Source organism: Rhinoraja longicauda, chromosome 26, assembly GCF_053455715.1.
Source record: "Rhinoraja longicauda isolate Sanriku21f chromosome 26, sRhiLon1.1, whole genome shotgun sequence".
Lineage (NCBI taxonomy): Eukaryota > Metazoa > Chordata > Chondrichthyes > Rajiformes > Arhynchobatidae > Rhinoraja > Rhinoraja longicauda.
In genome coordinates this window covers 5759240-5779076 of record NC_135978.1, presented here as the reverse complement: position 1 = coordinate 5779076, position 19837 = coordinate 5759240, and the positions used below count along the sequence as shown (strand labels likewise).

Sequence of the window (19837 nt, the reverse complement as noted above, 5' to 3'; positions counted from 1 at the left end):
GGTGGAATGGACGCACACATATGGAAAGCACCAGGGGAGAGTCAGGCGGAGGCAGAGAAAGATAGAAAGACACAGACACATAAAGAGAGAGAGAGAGAGAGAATATTTTTTCTTTAAAGTTTTTTTCATAACTTTGACCTTTAGATGAAAAATAAAAGCCCAATAATTTACACCAGATCACATGTGCAGCTCCTAAAGACTTTTCATAAACCAGGAAGGAATACTGAGGTAACTCCGAAAAAGCATCACATTCGCCAAATACATTTGGTCACCCATCATTAAAGCTGCATATGTTCAGTCATGATTGCCAGATTTTCATTCGATGAAGCTGGTGAGGTATAAGCCTTTGACAGCCCAATTGCTACACAGTGCTATATTCCACCCACCTCATACATTATTGTGTTAAGATTCTGCTGACCAGCGCTATGCTTCTTATTCCCACTTTCTTTCCGTTGTTCCTTAAGATCGTTCAGGAGTTTAAAGACCTGCAATTTGAGAAAGAAAAGTTGAAAGTTTATCGACAGGTGCTGAGTTAGAGCCAAGTTTAAAATTTGACGTAAGAAGACACACAGGGTGCCCGTCGAGCTTGGCGGGTCAGGCAACATCTCAGGAGGACATGGAAAACAAATGTTACACAACAGGCATGATCCAGTTTGAAGAAGGGTCTTGACCTGAAACATTGTCTGTCCTTTCCTTCACCGCCTGAACCACTGAGGTACCGCCAGCACTTTGTGTTTTAGACATAATCCAGTATCTCGGGAGAGCAATTTCCACAGCACATGCAAAGAATTACATTACAATTCTAAAAAAGACAAGAATCTCGACCCAATCCTTCTCTCGAGAGATGCTGCCTGTCCCGCTGAGTTACTCCAGTTGTCTATCTCCGACCCGAGGTGCTGGTTTGTGTCATCTTTCAGCCCATCTTGTCCATGAACAGAAATAAGAGGGGAAAAAAAAGACAAGGTGCTGGAGTAACTCAGCAGGTCAGGCAGAATCTCTGGAGATCATGGACAGATTATGTTTTTAGGTTGGGACGAAAGGCCCCGCTCGACCTGATGAGCTACTCCAGGACTTTGTGTCATCTTTCAGGCCATCTTGTCCAGGAGCAAACATAAGAGATAAAAAAGACACAAGGTGCTGGAATGACTCGGTGGGTCAGGCAGCATCCCAGGAGGATGTAGATAGAGGATGTTTCAGATCAGGAACCTTCTTCAGACTGATTGTAGTGGGGGGGGGGGGGGGGGTGAGAAGGGGGGAAAGCTGGAAACGAGGTGGGGGTGGGACAGAGCCTGGCAAGTGATAGGTGGATACAGACGAGTCTGATTGGCAGGTGGGTGGTCAAAGGCTAGAGACGAGGAGACAAAAGGGTGTCAGATAAGGAGAGAAGTGGAGTGGGATGTAAAGCCAGAGGGTGGGATATACATGGAAGGGGTGAAGGCAGTGGAGGGGAAAGGGTGGAGAGATAATAGGAGAAAAGGATTCAGAATGGCATTTGACTAAGGGTCATGAATACCACCACCCTGGGCAGGACTGTATTCGACCTACTGAACAGAATCACTCCATTTGTATGAGTGAACTCTTTATGCTGACTCATTAGAGAAATAGGTGCAGGAGTAGGCCATTCAGCCCTTCTAGCCAGCACCGCCATTCAATATGATCATGGCTGATCATCCAGAATCAGTACCCCGTTATGCTTTCTCCCTTGATTCCGTGAGGTCTAACAGCCACATCCACCTCACTCTTGAATACATCCAGTGAATTGGTCTCCACTGCCTTCCGTGGCAGAGAAATGCACAAGCTCAAATAAAACCCCATGTTTTCCATAACCACAATGACAAGAAGCAAAGGAAAGTGAAACGCTTACATTCCTGGTGTTGTTATGTGATATGCAAATGAAGGAGAGTTAACTTCCACATATTGAATTACATTTTTAATATATTTTTAATATATTTAATTCAAACGTGAATATATTGAATGATTTATTTGGCACGTTTGCATATTTCTAGACATAAAACCACAGGAAATGCAAGTGGATTGATGGGGGTGTAGTTGATAATGGATTGAAAACAAATTTCTAATGAGGTGACCTAAGCACAGATTGCAATAAATCAAGCACTTTCGTTAATGATCAGGATTGTAAAATGTGTTACACATACTAATTTTCATTCAAATGTAAAAACAACAACAACAAAAATTAGTATCTTACCTCATAATTACTGAGCATTGCAGCATTTGCATCTTTTCTGGAATAGATAAATTATCTGTCAGCAATGATTTTGATTTTTAAAATTGCATTGCATAAAGAGTGTACAGCAATGACCTGAGCTGACCCTTGTTAGGAGTGGAACGGTAGAGGATGGTATTATGGAGGGAGAAGTACTGTGGAATATCCGTGGGCGTTTTGGCTCAACGATTTAGGAGTAGTTTAGAGATACAATGTGAATATAGGCCCTTCGGCCCACCGAGTCCGCACCGACCAGCGATCCCCGCACACTAACACTATGGCACAGGCACAATTTACCATTTACCAAGCCAATTAATCTACAAACCTGAAAATAGATACACAAAAAGCTGGAGTAACTCAGCGGGACAGGCAGCATCTCTAGTGAGAAGGAATGGGTGCCGTTTCATGTCGAGGCCCTTCTTCAGAGCCGAAACGTCACCCATTCCTTCTCTCCAGAGATGCTGCCTATCCCACTGAGTTACTCCAGCTTTTTGTGTCCATCTTCGGTTTAAACCAGCATTTGCAGTTCCTTCTTAACCACCAAACCTATACATCTTTGGAGTGTGGGAGGAAACCGGGGCTCCCGGAGAAAGCCCACGCAGGTCGCGGGGAGAACGTACAAACTCTGTACAGACAGCACCAGTAGTCAGGATCGAATCCGGGTCTCTGGCGCCGTGAGGCAGCAACTCTACCGCTGCGCCACCGTACCGTACCAGATGGGGTGAGGAGGTTAATACCTGTGGTGGGAAAGGGTGGAGGCAGATTTGTATAACATGCCTAAGTGCAATGGACAGCGGGGGGGGGGGGGGGGGGGGAACGATGGTGTTCCGTGCCAGCACCAAGGTCATTTGTGAGAAAGGTTAGTGAAAGCAGGTGAAAGGTGTAGAGAGGAAGCATGGAGGCGGCCCAGTGTAGGAGGGTGCAGCAGGAAGTGGGGCTGAACTTCAGACATAGTGGGTGGAGGGGAATGGAAGCAAACACTTCCCCCCTTTAAGGAAAATATATACAACGCTTTCCCGTGTTGGTAAATCTATCTTGATTAAATAAACTGTAGTGGGAAACCCCACAGAGATCCCACCGTTCATTGTGTAGGAAAGAGCTGCAGATGCTGCTTTAAAATCGAAGATAGGTGACACACAAATGCTGGAGTAACTCAGCAGGACAGGCAGCATCTCTGAAGGGAAGGAATGGGTGATGTTTCGGGTCGAGACCATTCTTCAGACTGCCTGAAGTCTGAAAAAGGGTCTCGACCCGAAACGTCACCCATTCCTTCTCTCCAGAGACCCGCTGAGTTACTCCGGCATTTTGTGTCTATCCACCGTTCACTGTGTGATTAGAGACTGGTGCGGACATATGTCAGATGATAAACAAGGCTCTCGGAGCAGATGGCATTCCTGCTGAAGATCTGAACCTTGGCAGATAGACTCTCCTTGCAGACGTCAAGAATCTTACTGCCCAAGGATGTGAAAGAGGACTAGCGTGTCAGGGGGTCTCTGAGACAACACAGTCAAGATAAATTTGGAAATGGCTTCTCCCAGGCCAATATCTCCAGCATCGTAGCTGTGATTCGCTTCAAAGTACAGGCCAGACACCCGACTCACAAAACAGCCTCTTTTCTCAGAGCTCAGAGATAACCACAAACAAGCTGCTTCAGAGTTGTTTTCAAAGCCTACACGGAAAACAGACCAAACATGCTCACTAACTCCGAAGGTCATAAGGGATAGGAGCAGAATTAGGCCATTTGGCCCATCAAGTCTACTCCGCCATTCAAACATGGCTGATCTATCTCTCCCTCCTAACCCCATTCTCCTGCCTTCTCCTCACAACCCCTGACACCCATACTAATCAATATACACATAGGGATGGACACAAAATGCTGGAGTAACTCAGCGGGACAGGCAGCATCTCTGAAGAGAAGGAATGTCCTTCTCTCCAGAGATGCTGCCTGTCCCAGCATTTTGTGCCCATTTTCGGTTCAAACCAGCATCTGCAGTTCCTTCCTGCATGACTCACAGGGATCTTTGGCCCTAACTGGCAAATTAGACATGAGGCAACTCAAGAGGATGCTGAGAAACTCAATTTCACTCATCCATGACGCACAGTAACGACTCAAAAAAATGAATGAAAGAAATGCAGAACCTTGCAAAACGATCCGTCCCTTTCATTCTGTCTTGCACCACCTACGGCAGAGTCTAAAAGTTCTGCCAAAGATTGATAGATAGATAAACACCAAATGCTGGAGTAACTCAGCGGGGCAGTCAGCATCTCGGGAGAACATGGATAGGTGACGTTTCAAGTTGTACAAAGTGAACAATTGTTCAAAAATTGAAACTGCAGATTTCATATTGGTGGCTGGTCTGGCAGGTTAGACCACATGGGATCCAGGGTGAGCTAACTAATTGGATACAAAATTGGCTTGATGGAAGGAGGCAGAGGGTGGTGGTGGAGGGTTGTTATTTAGATGGGAGGCCAGTGACCAGTGGTGTGGCACAATGAGTGAAGCTGTGTCCACTGTTGTCGATCATCTATGTTAATATTTGGATGACGATGAGGCAGCATGGTAGCGTAGTGGTAGGGTTGCTGCCTTACAGCACCAGAGGCCCGGGTTTGATCTTGCCTGTGAAGAGTTTGTACATTCTTCCTGTGACAGGGTGGGTTTTCTCCGAGCGCTTTCAGTTTCCACCCACACTCCAAAGACGTACAGGTATGCAGGAAAATTGGCTTGGTAAATGTAAACATTGTCCCTCGTGTGTGTCGGATAGTGTTAACACGCGGGGATCGCTGGTCGGCACGGACCCGGTGGGCCGAAGGGCCTGTTTCCGCGCTGTATCTCCAAACTCCCACATTTCAGAGACGGGAGGTTTGTAGGTTAATTTGCTTCTGTAAATTATACCTAGTGTGGAGGATAGAACTAATGTACGGGGTAATCTTTGATCGGCCTGGACTCAGAAGGGACTGTTTCCACGCTGCATCTCTAAGCTAAACTAAACAATGCTGTTAACGTGACTAATACGTTTGTGGATTACACCAAAATTCATGGTGCAGGGACAGCGAAGAAGGTTATCTATAATTACAACTGGATCTACCAGATGAACTGGGCAAGTCAACCAAGGAACAGTGGATGGAATTCAACTCAAACAATTTGTTTCATTGGGTTGTTTAAATTAATACTGACTAGCTAATTAAATTATTGCATCATATGGGAGGGAGGCGCATTCCCAATCTCGTTGTACCCCTGTACAATGACAATAAAGATATATTGTGTTGTATTCACACATCTCGAAAGACCAGCATATCAAAACAAGATGAGTAAAATGCCTTCTGCCTAAGAAATGTCAGGATTCAAAGCAAATGTGAGTGACTACGATTTTATAATGCACAATGAATGTAGGATCACGAGAAAGTCATCAAGTCTAACTTCAAAACACACTCCAGTATTAATATTTAAATATAGAAAAGGCATAAGATTGAGAATGGCATGCACACTTATCCAATTTGACAACACACTTCTAAAGCATAACGCATCCCCATTCACTTCAGCAAAGAGTCATCTGACAATAATTCACACTGAGCCCCAGACGGCATTACTAAAAGCTCGACAAAGAGGGAAGTTTTTATGCGAAGTGGCGGGATTTAATGGAGGAGACAGGCTTAATGTTTAGGGAAGCAGAAGTAAATGATCTTCGCTGTGCCACTGCTCGGTTTCAATTGTCGAGTCTCTGGCCTATTTCAAACGTTTGCTGCAATTTATGTCAAGGGTGGTGAATATGTGGAATTAATCACCACAGACCAAGGCAAGTCAAGTCAAGTTTATTTGTCACATACATATACAAGATGTGCAGTGAAATGAAAGTGGCAACGCCTGCGGATTGTGCTAAACTACAAAACAGAATAGAAAGAAAAAATAAATTTAACACAAAAAATAAATTAATACAGTAAATTAAATGAGTCCCTGGTGATATGAGAGTTAACAGTCCTGATGGCCTGTGGGAAGAAACTCCATCTCATCCTCTCTGTTTTCACAGCGTGACAGTGGAGGCGTTTGCCTGACTGTAGCAGCTGGAACAGTCCGTTGCTGGGGTGGTAGGGGTCCCCCATAATGTTGCTGGCTCTGGATCTGCACCTCCTGATGTATAGGTCCTGCATTGGATATTTTTAAAACTTGCCAGATTCTTGATTAGTAAGGGTGTCAAAGGTTTCGGGGTGAAGGCAGGGGAATGGGGTTGAGAGGGAAAGAGAGATAGCAACATAGAAAATAGGTGCAGGGGGAGGCCATTTGGCCCTTCGAGCCAGCACCGCCATTCATTGTGATCATGGCTGATCATCCAAAATCAGGATCAGCCGTGGTTGAATGGTCTAATTCTACTCCTACGTCTTATTGGGTTAGGAGCTCCAGATGAACTCAGATGAGTTGACGGCTATCATGTATAAATCTTTAGATAGACACAAAAAGCAGAAACGTTACCCATTCCTTCTCTCCAGAGATGCCGCCTGTCCCAATGAGTTACTCCAGCTTTTTGAGTCTATCTTTGGTTTCAACCTGCATCTGCAGTTCCTTCATACACATTGTATAAATCTTTGGTGGGGGGAAGGGTGGGGAGGGACCTGGGGGTATTGGACAAAGAAGAGCAGAACTTCCATCATATCCAACAGGAGACAATGAAGAGGGACTGTGTGATTCAGACAGTCCGCCAACACCCAGTGAAGAGGCTCCAAGTGTTGTACTACACTGCCGAGAGATCCCTTACTCACCCCGACCTACCTGACAGCCACCTTCACATGAAGCTTCTCCAAATCAAGCTCTGGAGTTTAGTTTAGTTCAGAAATACAGCATGGAAACAGGCCCTTCGGCCCACCGAGTCCAGGCCGACCATCAATCACCCGTTCACACAAGTTCTACGTCAATGGTTCAGTGGTATTTTATTTGTCACTTGTGCTGAGGTACAGTGAAATTTGTTTTTGTATACAGTTCAGTCGAGTATCAGTATACATAAGCACTTAGGCACATCTTAGATAAGCATCTCAGATACAATACAAATGCACTGCAGTAGTACACTGAGACAGTTTACAGAGTCACCAGTTTGGTGCCATTTTTGTCCAACTGTCTCATCTACTCCCTACACTCTCGGGGCATTGGGGCAATTTTCCTTTTACAGAGCCCAATTAACCTACAAACCTGCATGTCATGTGGGATGTGGGAGGAAACCGGAGCACCCGAAGGAGACCCATGCAGTCACAGGGAGAATGTGCAAACACCTGAGTTAGATGTGGCCCTTGTGGCTAAAGGGATCAGGGGGTATGGAGAGAAGGCAGGTACAGGTTACTGAGCTGGATGATCAGCCATGATCATATTGAATGGCGGTGCAGGCTCGAAAGGCCGAATGGCATACTCCTGCACCTATTTTCTATATTTCTATGTTTCTACCACACAGACAGCATCCGAGATCAGGATCGAATCAAGTCCCTGGCGCTGTAAGGCAGCAGAACTACTGTGCCACATTATTGCCAGGGTAACAGTGTTGAACTAAGTGTTCAACAGACTGAACAATTCCACGAGTGACAACAGGAGCAGATATCACAAGATTTTGAGAGCAAACAAAAAAAAATGTATTCTTTTAAGTTTTAAACAAGCACCATGAAATTAAAAAATCGTTTGAATGAATAATTAAATATGAACATTTTACAATCAAATATACAGTATACATTTTCAAGTGAAATTGATCGTCATTAAATAGAGCATAGCATATAGATCAGAACAGCATAGGAACAGGCCCTTCGGCCCACTATGTTTAGTTTAGTTTGGTTTAGAGATACAGCACAAAAACAGTCACTTCGACCCAGCGAGTCTATGCCGACCAGCGATCCCCGCACATTAACACTACCCTGCACCCACTAGAGGCAATTTATATTTATACCAAACCAATTAATCTACAGACCTGTAAGTCTTTGGAGTGTGGGAGGAAGCCAAACGTCTTGGAGAAAACCCACGCGGTCACAGGGAGAACAATAGACAATAGACAATAGGTGCAGGAGGAGGCCATTCGGCCCTTCGAGCCAGCACCACCATTCAATGTGATCATGGCTGATCATTCTCAATCAGTACCCCGTTCCTGCCTTCTCCCCATACCCCCTGACTCCGCTATCTTTAAGAGCTCTATCTAGCTCTCTCTTGAATGCATTCAGAGAATTGGCCTCCACTGCCTTCTGAGGCAGAGAATTCCACAGATTTACAACTCTCTGACTGAAAAGGCTTTTCCTCATCTCCGTTCTAAATGGCCTACCCCTTATTCTTAAACTGTGTCCCCTGGTTCTGGACTCCCCCAACATTGGGAACATACAAACTCTAACAGACAGCACCCGTAGTCGGGATCAAACCCAGGTCTCTGGAGCAGTAAGCACCGCAAGGCAGCAATTCTACCGTTGCGCCACCATGCCGCCCTGTCTGTCTACCTTGATGCCAGCCTAAATAGTCTCATCTGCCTGCACATGATCAGTATCCCTCTATTCTTTGCTTATTCATGTGTCTGTCTAAATGCCTCTTAAACATTGCTAATGCATCTGCTTCTACCTCCCCCCCTGGCAGCGTGTTCCAGACACCTACCATACTCTGTGCAAAACACTTGCCTCATAAATTTGCTTTAAACCTTCCCCCTCTCACCCTAAACTATCGAATATTTAAGTTGTAGAAACAAGGAGCTGCCGATGCATGTTTACAAAAAAAAGACACAAAGTGCTGGATTACCTCAGAAAATCAGGCAGCATCTCTGGAGAACGTGGATAGGTGACGTTTCGGTCGGGACCCTTTTTCAGACTGATTGTGGAGGGGTGGGGGTAGGGGGGGGGCAAAGAGAGCTGGGAGAGAGAAGAGGCAAGATAAAGCGGGGCAGGTGATAGATGAACAAGCGAGGGGGCTGGGGGTTTTGATAGGCAGATGGTAGACAAAGGCAGGGGATAAAATGACAGAAGGTGTGAGACAAAAGGATTGGAGAGTTGCGAATTGTGAAGTCAAAGAAGGGAATGTGGGATGAGGAAGAGGGGGAAGGAAATAGGTGGAGCACAAGGGAGGGGGAGGGGTGGGAGGAGTGGGGGTTTAAAGATATAACATTTCAATCTTGGGGAAAAAGGCAGTATCTGCTCTAATTATGCCTCTCATGATTTAATGTATTTTCATCCAGTCACCACTCAACCTCTGAGAGGTTCCAGAGAAAACAATCCATGTTTGTCCAACCTCCCCTTTTTGCTCTTATTCTCTAATCTAGGCAACATCCTGGTAAAATATTGATCTTACTGTAACATACAAGTTACTATTTACTTTCCTACAGTGTTATATTATATTTAGTTGGAGTGCAATGACTGATTAACTCCAATCAGTGACCAGTCTGAAGAAGAGTCTCGACCCAAAACGTCACCCATTCTTTCTCTCCAGAGATGTTGCCTGTCCCGCTGAGTTACTCCAGCTTTTTGTGTCTATCTCGGTTTAAACCAGCATCTGCAGTTCCTTCTTACACAATCAGTGACCACAGTCGTACACATCAACCAGATACTGATTTCTTTCTCACATCTTGATGCCAAAAAGTGAATGATTTCCCATTTGCTGCCAGCAGATGGCGACTGAATTGTACAGATCTTTTCCCTGTACTTCTGAAGAAGAATATAAACCATCATCCACCAAATAAAATGGTTTAAAGCTCTCAGCTGGTTCACTGATGTGTATTTTTGCATTGGTATAGGCCAAAAAATATAATTGAAAACTCACTGGTAACAATAAAAGACTAATAATCACAACAGTCTGCATTTGTTTTCGCTGTAATAGCAGGAACACAAGAAAATGAGGGCAGGCACAAAAAGCTGGAGTAACTCAGCGGGACAGGCAGCATCTCCGGAGAGAAGGAATGGGTGACATTTCGGGTCGAGACCCTTCTTCCGTTTCCCACACAGGCACTTTAACCAACTAAGCCATGGAGTTAGCCGTGAAGGAGAAGGGTCTCTACCTGAAACCATCACCCATTCCTTCTCTCTAGAGATGCTGCCTGTCCCGCTGAGTTCCTCCAGCATCTTGTGTCTATCTTCAGTGTAAGCTAGCATCTGCAGTTCCTTCCAACACAAAATAAGATCAGGAGTTCAATTTAGTGATGCAGCTGGGAAAAGGGCTCCTCGGCCCACTGAGTCCATTCCGACCATCGATCGGCCTGTTTTACGTTATCCCACTTTCTTTTCCCCTCCCTACACGTTAGGGGCAATTGACTGAGGTCAATAAACTTACAACCTGCACGAACTTAGGATGTGGGAGGAAACCAGCGTACCTGGAGGAAACCCACGTGGTCACAGGGAGAACGAGCAACCTCCACAAACAGAGCAGCGGGGGCCAGGATTGTACCCCCCTGGTCTCTAGCGCTGTGAGGCAGCAACACTACCAGCTGCTTCACTGGCCCTTCACGTCCGACCTGCCATTCAATATCATCATGGCATATCTCAGCTAGTCTCAACGCCTCCTCTGTGCCAGTTCCCTATAACCCTCAATTCCTCAATCGAATTACCAGTAAACACTGTAAACAAGTGACACATAGAACCATATTGCACAGGAGCAGACGCTTCAGACCATAATGTCCTTGCCAAACATGATACCAAGATAAACTAATCTCCTCTGCCTGCATGTGATCCATATCCATATTCCTTCCTTTGCCTGCATATATAACACGTCAATTTTCCCACCCATAACCGTGGACACATTCTGGACCTTGTCTGCTCCACTGGACTAAATCTACATCACCTCTCTGGCTCCGACCCCACCCTCTCTGATCACTTAGCCATCACCATGTCTGTCAACATTCCCACCCCAGCTCCAAAGCAAAAACGCAAAATCAACTCTCGCAAGCTGAACTCTGTTTCACCTACCTCGCTCTCATTCTCCCTCTCTGAAATAATGTCCACCTCTCCCTTCGTTGACCTCCACAGCCCCTCTGACCTCACTGACTACTACAACCGCACTCTCTCCTCCTGCCTCGACCAGCTTGCACCTATAAAAACCAAAACAGTTTCCTTCACCCACTCTGCTCCCTGGTTTACCCCTGAACTCCGCGTGATGAAAACTCATGCCCGCCAACTTGAAAGACTCCGCAACAAAACAGGTCTCACAATTCACTCCCAAGCCTACAAAGACCACATACAGCACTATAAAGATGCCCTCTCCCGTGCCCACTCCACCTACTACTCTCAAATAATTCACTCTGGCTCCGGAAACCCAAAAACACTCTTCTCTACAATAAACAAACTCCTCAGCCCCCTGGACACCATCTCCCAATCATTCACAGTTGACAAATGCACCACTTTCCTTTCATTCTTCCAAAGCAAAATAGACAACATCTACAGCACCTTAACCACCAACGCACCTGCTCCCCCTCAAACCACCTGCCCCCCCTTATCCTGTCAGCCCCTGCCTCAGTTCTCCCCAATCTCCACCACCGACCTCTCTGACCTCTTCACAGGAATAAAAACTGCCACCTGCTCTCTGGACCCCATCCCCTCCAGCTTTGTCAAGGCCTGCCTTCCTGCTCTCTCTCCACTTATCACTGCAACAATAAACTCCTCCCTGTCCACTGGCATCGTCCCGCCATCCCTCAAAATCGCTGCTGTCACCCCCATTCTGAAAAAACCTGGTCTAAACCCTGACACCCCAAACAACTTCAGACCAATCTCCAACCTACCCTTTCTGTCCAAAGTTTTGGAACGTGCTGTAGCTTCCCAACTCAAATACCACCTCTCTACCAATAACCTGTATGAAACTTTCCAATCCGGATTCCGCTCAAACCACTGTACTGAAACTGCGCTCCTCAAAATCACAAACGACATTCTCCTCCCCTCCGACGCTGGCAACCTCAACATCCTCATCCTACTTGACCTCAGCGCCGCCTTTGACACCATAAATCACTCCATTCTCCTCACCCGACTTGAAACCTCCCTTAACATCACCGGCACAGCCCTATCCTGGTTCAAATCTTACCTCTCTGACAGACACCAGTTCATCTCCATTAACAACTGTAAATCCCCCACCGCTCCTCTCCCCCAAGGTGTCCCCCAAGGCTCAGTCCTTGGCCCCCTCCTCTTCATCCTCTACCTGTTCCCCCTTGGTCAATTAATCCGCCGTCATGGTCTCAACTTCCACTGCTTCGCCGATGATATCCAGCTCCTCATCTCCACCAAGTCAATCTCCCCCACCACACACTCTACACTGACAAACTGCATCACTGAAATAAAATCTTGGATTCAATCAAACTTCCTCAAACTCAATTGCAACAAATCTGAAATCATCATCATTGGTCCAAAAACGCTCACCAAATCCACCCAAAACTTCATCCTCAACATTGATGGTCTCCCAGTATCCACCTCACCTCACATCCGGAATCTTGGAATCATCCTTGATCAAACCCTCTCCTTCGACAAACACATCAAACACATCACAAAGACAGCCTTCTTCCACCTCAAAAACATTGCCCGTCTCCGTCCATCCCTCTCCTCCACAGCTGCAGAAACCCTCATCCACGCCTTCATCACCTCCCGTCTGGACTACTGCAACAGCCTCCTCTATGGCGCACCCTCAAAAATCATCAATAAACTTCAATACATTCAAAACTCCGCTGCCTGTCTACTCACACACACCTCGATCCGTGACCATATCACCCCCGTCCTTTATAAACTCCACTGGCTCCCCATCCCCCAGAGAATCCAGTACAAAATCCTCCTCATAACATACAAAGCCCTCCATAACCTGGCCCCATCCTACCTGACCGACCTCCTCCACAGGCACACTCCCACCTGCACCCTCCGCTCTGCCGCTGCCAATCTCCTATCCCCCCACATCCGGACCAAACTCAGATCCTGGGGGGACAGGGCTTTCTCCATCGCTGCTCCCACCCTATGGAACTCACTACCCCAAACCGTTAGAGACTCCTCCACACTCACCACATTCAAAACATCACTGAAGTCTCACCTGTTCAGTACTGCCTTCAACCACTGAAGGTCACCTCACCTTCTGTCTCCTTTCTCTGTTCATTTATTTATTTACTTATTTATCTATTTATTAATTTCCCTATGTTCTCAAAATCTCTGTAAAGCGTCTTTGAGTATATGAAAAGCGCTATATAAATAAAATGCATTATTATTATTATTATTATTATTATATTCATGCGCGTAGCATTAAGTCTCTTAAACGCCACTATCTTATCTGTCTCCACCACCATCCCTGACAGCACATTCCAGGTCCCCACTGCCCTCTGTGCAAAAAAGCTTGCTCTGCACATCTCCTTTAAACTTTGACCCTCTTGCATAAAAGCTGCCACGTCTTTGACATTAGCACCTGGGGGAAAAGGTTCTGTCTACTCTCTGTCAACCTGACACCATGCCATCTATATACTAAAACTCTCGTTTGTTATCTTGTTTGTGACTGAACTTCAGCCAAAACGGTACACGATAGCGCGACAATTTTAGGCCCACCTTACTCACCATTGCCACTTTAGTGATAATGCAAGTAGTTTTATTGAAATCTGTGTTATATTTTTCAAGTTATTCACATTTTAAAGTTTAAATCTATCTCCTAGGGAGTGTGAGGGAGGTGGGGGGGAGGGAGGGAGGGAGGGAGGAGGGAGGTGGGTAAGGGGGGTTGAGGGGGATGGAGAGGGGGAAAGGGAAGTGGGGAGGGGAGGGGAGGGGGAGGGGGAGGGGAGGGAGGGCGGAAGGAGAGGGTGCTGCACCAATGCAGGAGAGGTTTGGGCCCAACGGGTCCACTTGGTCTAGTATCTATATAAAGGTATAATTTGCAAAAGAAAGCATAAAAGTGCGTAGAAATTTACTCCTGTCCCTAATCGCTCCGGCATTCCCGCAAGGGAGTTTTCTGTCAGTAAAGTTTCTGCTTAGTCTCAAATGCTTTCCAAATGTTAGTGAACTACTAACCACAATGTCTCTTTCTTACACAAAGATCATTGCGTGTCCATGAATGCATTGTCTCAGCCAACCTTAACTGTACTATATGACGGCATCATGGATGCACTTGGTCGTAGATTATTCTAACAACTTGCATATCCACCGATGAACAGCGACATCTCAAAGCATCAACAAGAGAACAACCACACTGGAGGAAGGGGATGTCAGTGGGCAATTTTCCCTGGGTTACACTTAGTCAAGAGTGTTTGTCATATGTACCGACAAAGGAACAATGAAAATCTTATTTGCAGCCGCATAACCTGGGAACAGCCTGTAAATCAGAGACATCTGTTACGGAGGGCAGACACAAAATGCTGGAGTAACTCAGCGAGTCAGATAGCATCTCTGTGATGGAGCTGCTTGCAATGAATCATGACAAGAACCCTAGTCCGAAAACCGTGACCATCAGGTTCAAGAATAGCTTCTTCCTAACAACCATTAGGTTCTTGAACACTACACAATGCTAACCCATGAACTATGGACTAAAAACACAACCAAAACCAAGCATTTTTTATTGCACTTAGGACTTCATTTTTTTTTTGCATGATTATTCAGTTTATTAATTATTTTTTGTTACTTACATATTGTCTATGTGCATTGCATTTACGAGCCTGTTGTTCTGTAGCATTTCATTGTTCCTTTGTTCAGTTCAGTTTAGTTTATTATCACGTGTACTGAGGTACAGTGAAAAGCTTTTGTTGCGTGCTAACCAACTGGCAGAAAGACTACACGTGATTACAATCGAGCAATTCACAGTGTACAGATGTATGATAAGGGAATAACGTTTAGTGCAAGGTAAAGCCAGAAAATCTGATCAAAGATAGTCCAAGGGTCCCCGATGAGGTAGATAGTAGTTCAGCGCTGCTCTGTAGATGTGATAGGATCGTTCAGTTGCCTGATCACAGCTGGGAAGAAACTGTCCCTGAATCTGGAGGTGTGTGTTTTCACAACTTCTATACCTTTTGCCCAATGGGAGAGGGGAGAAGAGAGAGAGGAAAGCTCCCGACGAGCGCAGCAGAGCCGTCCAAGATAGGACCCAGCGGCAGGCGGCCGAGAATGGGCTGCAGGACTCCTGGAGGTCGATAGAGGACAGGGCCATGTGAGTCCCGAGAACAATGAGAGATCCGACGGCGGATTTGGGGCCGCCGAGAGAACAAAGAGGGACCATCGGGCCGATAATTAAGATAGACACAAAATGCTGGAGTGACTCAGCAGGCGGGAGAGGCAGCAACTCTGGAGAGAAGGAATGGGTGATGTTTCGGGTCGAGACTAGGGTTGCCAACTTCCTCACTCCCAAATTCAGGACAAAGGGTGACATCACCCTTTGTCCCTTATTTGGAAGTGAGGAAGTTGGCAACCCTACTAATACGGGACAAGGGCAGCCCCGTATGGGACAAACTAATTTAGCCCAAAATACGGGATGTCCCGGCTAATACGGGACAACTGGCAACCCTAGTCGAGTGGAGACCTTTCTTCAGACGCATTAATGAATACTTTTATTACTATAATTAATACCTATGTAACTCTGTCGAAGCCCTGTACGTGGCGACTCTTTGCATACTTTGTGTATTGTAGGTAAATCAAAGAACACTGTATCTAGGTACATGTGACAATAAAGTATCATTAAATAGTTGACAATTAAACTCTTGACTCTTGCACGTGGGCGGAGGCAGCCGTGCGGTGGGTGGCGCTGCCGCCGGAGGTCGAGGCCGGGCGGTGGGTGGCGCTGCCGCCAGAGGTCGGGGCAGGGCGGTGGGTGGCGCTGCCGCCGGAGGTCGGGGCCGGGCGGTGGGTGGCGCTGCCGGCGGAGGTCGGGGCCGTGCGGTGGGTGGCGCTGCCGCCGGAGGTCGGGGCCGGGCGGTGGGTGGCGCTGCCGCCGGAGGCCGGGCGGTGGGCGGCGCTGCAGCCGGAGATGGCGGCCGGGTACCGTCCCCGTCACCGTGGGGACACGCCGAGGCGGATCTACAACATGGAGCAGGACCGTCTGAAGGGAGATTCGCAACGGGGGGAGAGCGGCCGAGGTGGCAGCTTCACACCGAGCGTGGATTCGGGGAGATGCCGCCGGACCCGCTCCCTGGTCATTCGGGCGGACGAGCAGCGCTCACTTACACCTCCATCCCGCCCGGGCGCCACCGACAAAGGCTCCCGCCTGCCACCTCCCCCTGAACACTCGTTCCGCCCTGCAGCCAGACTCAGGGCAAACTACAAACCACTTAAACACTCGACTCTTGGACTATGAACCAGTCCTCAGCTGCTGGCACTCGCAATCTCATCAGCTGTAACCTCCTAATTATCCTCAAATAGGCTGCCGTGTGAACATTTGCTGTTCCAAGTCTGTCATTACTTTTTCGTATGGCAGGCCACTGCAGAGCAGCAGACCCGCTCTAGTTTAACTGGGCTGCCTGGGGTTGGTTTTGCCATTGTCAGAGTTTTGAGCAGGAGAGACATTAGATTACCCAAATCAAAAAAGTCAGAAGTCTTTAATATCTGAACCACCTCACTAAATGTGACATTAACCCCCCCCCCCCCCAATGCCTTGTGGTCCCAATCAGTTGGTACCCAAGCCCATTCCTACCAAAGAGTCATAGAGTGTGGAAACTGGCCCTTTGGCCCAACTTGCTCACACTGGCCAACATGTCCCAGTTACAGTAGTGCCACCTGCCTGCGTTTGGTCCTGATCCCCTCAAACTTGGCCTATCCATGCACCTGTATTTCGTAAACGTTGGGATAAGCCCCTGCCTCAACTACCTCCCCTGGCAGCTTGTTCCATACACCCACCACCCATTGTGTGAAAAAGTTACCCCTCAGATTCCTATTAAATCTTTTCCCCTTCACCTTAAACCTCTGGTCCTCAATTCACCTACTCTGGGCAAAAGAGTCTGTGCATCTCCCAGATCTATTCCTCTCATGATTTTATACACCTCTATAAGATCACCCCTCATCCTCCTGCATTCAAAGGAATAGAGTCCCAGCCTACTCAAACTCTCCCTCGAGCTCAGACCCTCTAGTCCTGGTAACATCTTCATAAATCTTCTCTATACCCTTTCCATCTTACCAATAATCTAGGTTTCTTTTGCTGCATTTTGTTCTTCCATGTTTTGGCCTGTATCTTCTATATTGTTGGTTTGAGGAACAGAACTAATCATTCAAGGTAAATGCTAAGAATTACAAAACATGTTTATCAAATTATCCAATGTGTCTGTTGTGCATTTTCACCTCAAATCCCTTTTACATGTGCTATTACTTTCATAGAGAGACTCAGCCTCGTTTTGCTTTTATTACAATCTCATGTGGAACCGTGATACAGTATCTTTAAAAATCCATTGAGGTGTGTGTATTCTAGATGGGACAATACAAAACACTGATTTGTAAGTAGGGGGAGTGCTTATTTTATTGGACAAGTTTCAAAAAGTAGAATTAGTAATGTGTTAGTTTAAAAAGTAAAATTAGGGCTATGTGGCAAAAAAATTGAAATGGAAGGATTTGCATCTGAATGAACAAAGCACAAAATGAAACACCGTCACTGGAAAGGTTAGCAGTATTTCGTTCTCCAAGACTGCTGCCTGACTTGATTTACATTTTCAGTGCTTTGTTTTTATTTTCAATTCCCACCATCTGCAATTGTTTGTTTTTGAAGGTTTAAGCTAGTTTTCCAGAGCGCATGAGTGTTGGAATGCATTGTATGATCAGCCTTTAAAGACACAAGGGATGGAAAAGATACGACAGTTATGGCAAATTGTAAAACTAAGCCATGGGTATATTGTAAAGAGACTCTTTTTGTACAGACCTTGAATAAACAAGATCATCAAGGAGGAAAAGTGAAAAAAAAAGCATACAGTAACACGAGGCAATATGGTCACTAAATTATTTTCATGGGCTGTGCAACATTGTCTTACAATGGAATAAACTGTCCTCAATCTTTCCCTGAACAGATTGATTTGCACTCTAATAATGTTAAGATCATAACCTTACAATCCCCTTGATAGCAGTAATGCTGATAGAGGGATCATTAACTTAGAAAAACAAGACATTGTGAAAGTAGTATAACAATTATGAGGGAGTTTAACATGCTGAGTAAGGAAATTTGGAAATAATAGCATGAAGAATGAGTTCACACAATGCATCCAAGACACTAGACAAAACATCAGCTGTTGGGAACAAATAGGATGTTATTTACCCAAACTTTTCCAGCTTAATCAACTTTCTCACAATACAAATCCTGTAGGGAACAGTGATCACAGTAAAATATTGGATAAAGCAACGAATATTATATATCAAAATGGATGTGGTAACAGAATTCTCAGAAAATCATAAGGACAGGCAGAGTTGATGTAGATTTGTTCTTAAAAAGGGAAATTATGTTTTCTTTGGAGCATGTAATATATTTGATGCCAGAAGACAAGGAGGGGAACCTATGATTAGTTCAGTTTAGAGATACATTGTGGAAACAGGTCCTTTGGCCCACAGCGACCAGCTATCCCCGTACAAAAGGGCTATCTGACACACTAGGGCAACTAACAATTTTTACTGAAGCCAATTAACCTAAAAACCTGTAAGCTTCGAGTGTGGGAGGAAACCAGAGCACCTGGAGAAAACCCATGCGGTCACGAGGCGAACGTAAAACTCCGTAGACAGAACCCGTGGTCAGGATCGAACTCTGGTCTCTTGCGAGACAGCAGCAGCTCTACCGCTGTGCCAGCGTGCCACCCTTGATTGTGCTATATTTAGATTTCAAAAAGGCTTTGGATAAAGTAAAATGCAACAAACTTATTCCATAAAATAAAGGTTTATAGAACGGTAATATTTTAACATTACTAGTTAATCAAGGACAGTAAACAGTAGGAATAATGTTGTGGAAGGATATACAGATGCTAGTTTACACCAAAGATAGACCCAAAATGCTGGAGTAACTCAGCAGGTCAGGCTGCATCTCTGGAGAAAAGGAAAAGGTGACATTTCGGGTTGCGATCCTTCTTCAGACTAAAAGTCAGGAGAGAGGGAAACTAGAGATATGAAAAGTTACAAAGAACAAATGTTTATTCTTTGTACCTTTTCTTATCTCTAGTTTCCCTCTCACCCGACTCTCAGTCTGAAGAACAGTGGGAATAATCTGTTCTATAGTTTGATTCATCGCTGATGAATCACCCTGGTAATACTGTGGTTAAATAATAACCCTGAATTTCCTGGAAGCCGTTAGCTACCCAAGTTCTTTCCCTCTTACTGCTCCTCAGTCAAAAATAAAACATTAAATATAAATCTGAGCATAAAATGTCCAAAGGAAAATATTAACCTTTAAGCTGATATGCAAGTTAGCTACACCAGGATTGTAAAACATGGATTTAGTCCACGTGCTAGTGTGTTAGTCAAAAATAGCATCTTCTTGTAAAGTTAGGCAAATATTTTTTTTAAACTTTGTTTTTCATTATCAATCTCATTTTGTACAGCAGTAAATGCATTTTAAATGTGTTATGCATGTTACAGACTCCAGTGCATTAAACAACTGAGGGGGTTCCAATTCTTTGCAAACGGACAACCATAAAAGATTTTGTGCATTTTGCCATTCAGCATTATAATTTAGCACAAATTTCAACATTCTCAATAACGGCTTCTTGCATTACCAATAAATTAGTTTGGACA

The 19837-nt window shown here is 45.5% G+C and overlaps 1 protein-coding gene across 5 annotated transcripts in view; it reads right to left on the bottom strand.

Moving 5' to 3' along the window:
* Positions 1–16326, bottom strand: part of crcp (calcitonin gene-related peptide-receptor component protein) — a 49672-nt gene extending 33346 nt beyond the window's left edge. For 4 of the 5 annotated variants that reach the window (XM_078422561.1, XM_078422559.1, XM_078422558.1 and 1 more), the window contains exons 1-3: positions 8967–9056; positions 2207–2243; positions 387–485 (exon numbers count right to left, since the gene is read on the bottom strand). In XM_078422561.1, coding sequence (XP_078278687.1) covers positions 387–485; positions 2207–2243; positions 8967–8986 — 156 coding nt within the window. In that variant the 5' untranslated portion in view covers positions 8987–9056. Of the gene's footprint in view, positions 1–386; positions 486–2206; positions 2244–8966; positions 9057–16309 lie in introns of those variants that run through there. The other variant, XM_078422562.1, reaches the window with a different exon arrangement.
* Between the last annotated feature and the right edge of the window lie 3511 nt (positions 16327–19837).